At 42.3% G+C, this 3,096-nt stretch overlaps 1 protein-coding gene across 1 annotated transcript; it reads right to left on the minus strand.

The window, feature by feature from the left end:
- Nucleotides 1–235: 235 nt before the first annotated feature.
- Nucleotides 236–2,048, minus strand: LOC147614251 (shikimate O-hydroxycinnamoyltransferase-like). The gene is made up of 2 exons (XM_086780432.1): nt 1,580–2,048; nt 236–1,196 (listed from the first exon to the last, which is right to left on the minus strand). The coding sequence occupies exons 1-2, from the start codon at nt 2,018–2,020 to the stop codon at nt 288–290; spliced, it is 1,350 nt and encodes a 449-aa protein (XP_086636558.1). The 5' UTR covers nt 2,021–2,048; the 3' UTR covers nt 236–287.
- Between the last annotated feature and the right edge of the window lie 1,048 nt (nt 2,049–3,096).

Here is a 3,096-nt window from a genome sequence, read left to right on the forward strand (position 1 = left end):
AGAGAAGGGCCAAGCTAAGAGCATGAGGGGGGAGAGATCTCTCATGTCTCTAATGTCACAAAAAACTAATATTAAGTGTCATCATGTTCACCTTTATAAAGCTGAACATGGTGATAGCTTAGTATCATAATCATCAACTCAATGCTTGAAGATTGATGTTCTAAATGTACCTTTATAAAGCTTCATGGGGAAAGCTTAGTATCATAATCATTGACTCAATGCTCGAAGATTGATGTTCTAAATGTACCTTTTTATAAATGTCAATTATTAAATATTTGAATATGTTCTCAAAGGTCAATGGTAGGGGTAGATTGTTGAAGGAAAGCATTGAGAACATGATCATTGTGGAGGCAAATACACATGTCAATGCCACCAAGATCCTTGCTAGGGTAAACAAATATAACATTTTCTTTGGTACGAGCAGGGCGAACTATAATAGGAGTCCCAAAGCCAAAATCAATATCATATACGGGAAATTTAGGGCCTTGGGAAACTACGGTGAGCTTGGTGCCATGGGAGATGGATTCATGCAAGGATGCTATAGAATGAGGATCAACAAGGATTTCTTTGATGTGAGCATCCTTGGTGGCCTCTTGAATGGCTTCGCAGATACGACCAGTTATGCACTCAAAGGCATGTGTTGCTAGAAGCTCATGAGGACTCGTGCGCACTTGGGCATCTAGCAATGCATTGCCAAAGTAAGCCGAGGTTATGCTTGGCAAAAGTCTACTTCTCATGTCAATTGGTAAAATAAGCCATACGTGTTGGTCGAGTGGTAGCAAGTCAGCCTCCGCGTCGATCAACCGTTTCCACATGCATGCTATGACCACTTGGAAGCTACTGATTTGTGCATTTCCAGATTCTTTGATTGCGACTTGCTTAAGCTTCTCTATAACACCTTTTGAGAAGTGTATCACTCTTTGCAACTCTTGTGGTGGTGGCCTTGGTGGCAAGGTAGCAAAAACAAAACTACTTTTCTTGCTTGCCATTTTGATGCTTTCATAAGCTTTTGTAGGTTCTCTCCAACATTCTGGCCTCAGTACTCCTCGCACATGAAAGGGTGCTAGCGATAGACGCTCACCCCTGCAACATTGGCCCCATGACTTGAGAAAATGCCAATATGAGTGTCCATCCATGACCATGTGACTTGACGCACAACCAATTGCAATACCTCCACCTCCTTGGAATTTAGTAACCTGCCATGCACCTTAAGTAGAGTTAGAGACAATCACTAATAAATGTTTTAAGTAGGGTAAGGCAACTTTTATGTGCATGGTTTTAAAGTCCACATTGTGCGAGGTTCACACATGTGCATGTGTATATATGGTGTTATGATATGCTAATCACTAGATTTCGAAATTTTATTTCACATCTTAACAACAAAATAATCGAAAAATCTAGCGGGCGAGATTTGTTAGCCCGATCAGGCGTAGAAAAGATCTCTCTCTCTCTCTCTCTCCGTGCGCGCGAGCGCACAGCCCCATCAGACGTAGAAAAGATCTCTCTCTCTCTCTCTCTCTCTCTCTCTCTCTCTCTCTCTCTCGCGTTTCTGTGTTTTTCTTTGAATCTCAGAGAAAACCTGGATGGAGAGGATGACATCGTCTGTATTGAGGCCAGAGCGAGATTGGGCCATGGGCACGAGGTCGTCGAAGAAGCTTCGCATGGGGAAGTGTTGCGCCTCCAGCTCATCGAAGGAGGCATGGATGATGGCTTCGACGAACTCGACTCCAGCGTCGTTACAGTCGAGGCTGAGGCTTCCGTCCGGCTCCTCCACAACCCGCCCGGCCACCGGATAGAACTCCACGAGTACCTTCGACAGCCCGCGCTTCAGCCCCTCCATCAGGGTGGCCACATTAGCTGCATCGTCGTCGGCGGCGGCGGCTGTCGTCTTGTAGAACAACACCTCCCTTATGTAAGGGTAGCCTCGGAAGTGTACATCCGCGGGTGGCAGCACAATCCTATGCCTTTCCGTTTCATGTATTGGCTTTATCGCACACACATCTAAGGTTTGCACAGCCATAGTAGTACTAGTACTACTATTACTTAAGTGTGAATAACACGCTGATCTGGAGGTGAAGAACGATGGGTTTAAATCCAAACAAGTGGAGGAATAACAGTCAAGGGTTGGGAGAGGTAGGGTGGCCTCAATTGAAGGCGTACATCCTTCACGGATACCCACTTCTCACTTGAACCTCAAATTTCTTTTTCCTTTTTTCTTTGGGATCAATAATAGTGCTTAATCCCAAGCCATTAAAATCAAGGGGTGTGGTAGAGGTAGGGTGGCCTCAAGGCTAACATTTGAACTTGAGAATTGAAATCCTCACCTTGGCCTTTAAGTAAAACCAATTTCTCAGCAAAATCATATGGAACTCAAATTTCAAAGGTGGGTTTCTTTTCTCAGGGGGGTTAAGGGCAATATCTTGTCAATTTCAAAGGTGGGTTCCTTTTTTTAGGGGGATTATGGGCAATATTTGGTCCAAGTAGGTCGCCCACTTGCAAGGTGGTTGAGTCCTTGATGAACATAAATGCAAGTGTGGGCTACTTTCTCAAAATTATAAGAATCTTAGTAGGAAATTTAGCGTATATATAAATATCTAAAACATAATAAACGTATCTATAAATATTTTTTTAAAAAAAGTCAATACATAGTTATGATATATGTGATGTATGTGTGCATATGAACAAATATTAGTATCTATAGTTTGAGATACAAATATTAAAAATCTGAAATCAGTGTGTGAGTGTGTTTGTAAAAGAGAGAGAGAGAGAGAGAGAGAGAGAGAGAGAATTATGAGCATAGAAAACCTTAAGAGATAAGGTATTTGGGTCCTCTCTTATGAGAATTTAGAGACAAGATTTTTGGGTCCTCTCTTATGAGAATCGAAAACCTTAAGAGATAAGGCTTTATAAATGCTAAATGCTAACATGTGGGCATGCGCACATTGCAACTCTTATGAGCATAAAAAACCTTAATCTTGAGATAAGGTTTTTTAAATGCTAGCATGTGGTAATGAGCACATTGCGGATCTTTTGCAAAAAGGGGGCGATGCTTATACATATGGTGTGAACCTTAATGTGTTGGCAATGAGTAGAGGC

This window comes from Cibotium barometz, chromosome 42, assembly GCF_041138505.1.
Source record: "Cibotium barometz isolate CiBa-2024 chromosome 42, ASM4113850v1, whole genome shotgun sequence".
Classification (NCBI taxonomy): Eukaryota; Viridiplantae; Streptophyta; class Polypodiopsida; order Cyatheales; family Cibotiaceae; genus Cibotium; species Cibotium barometz.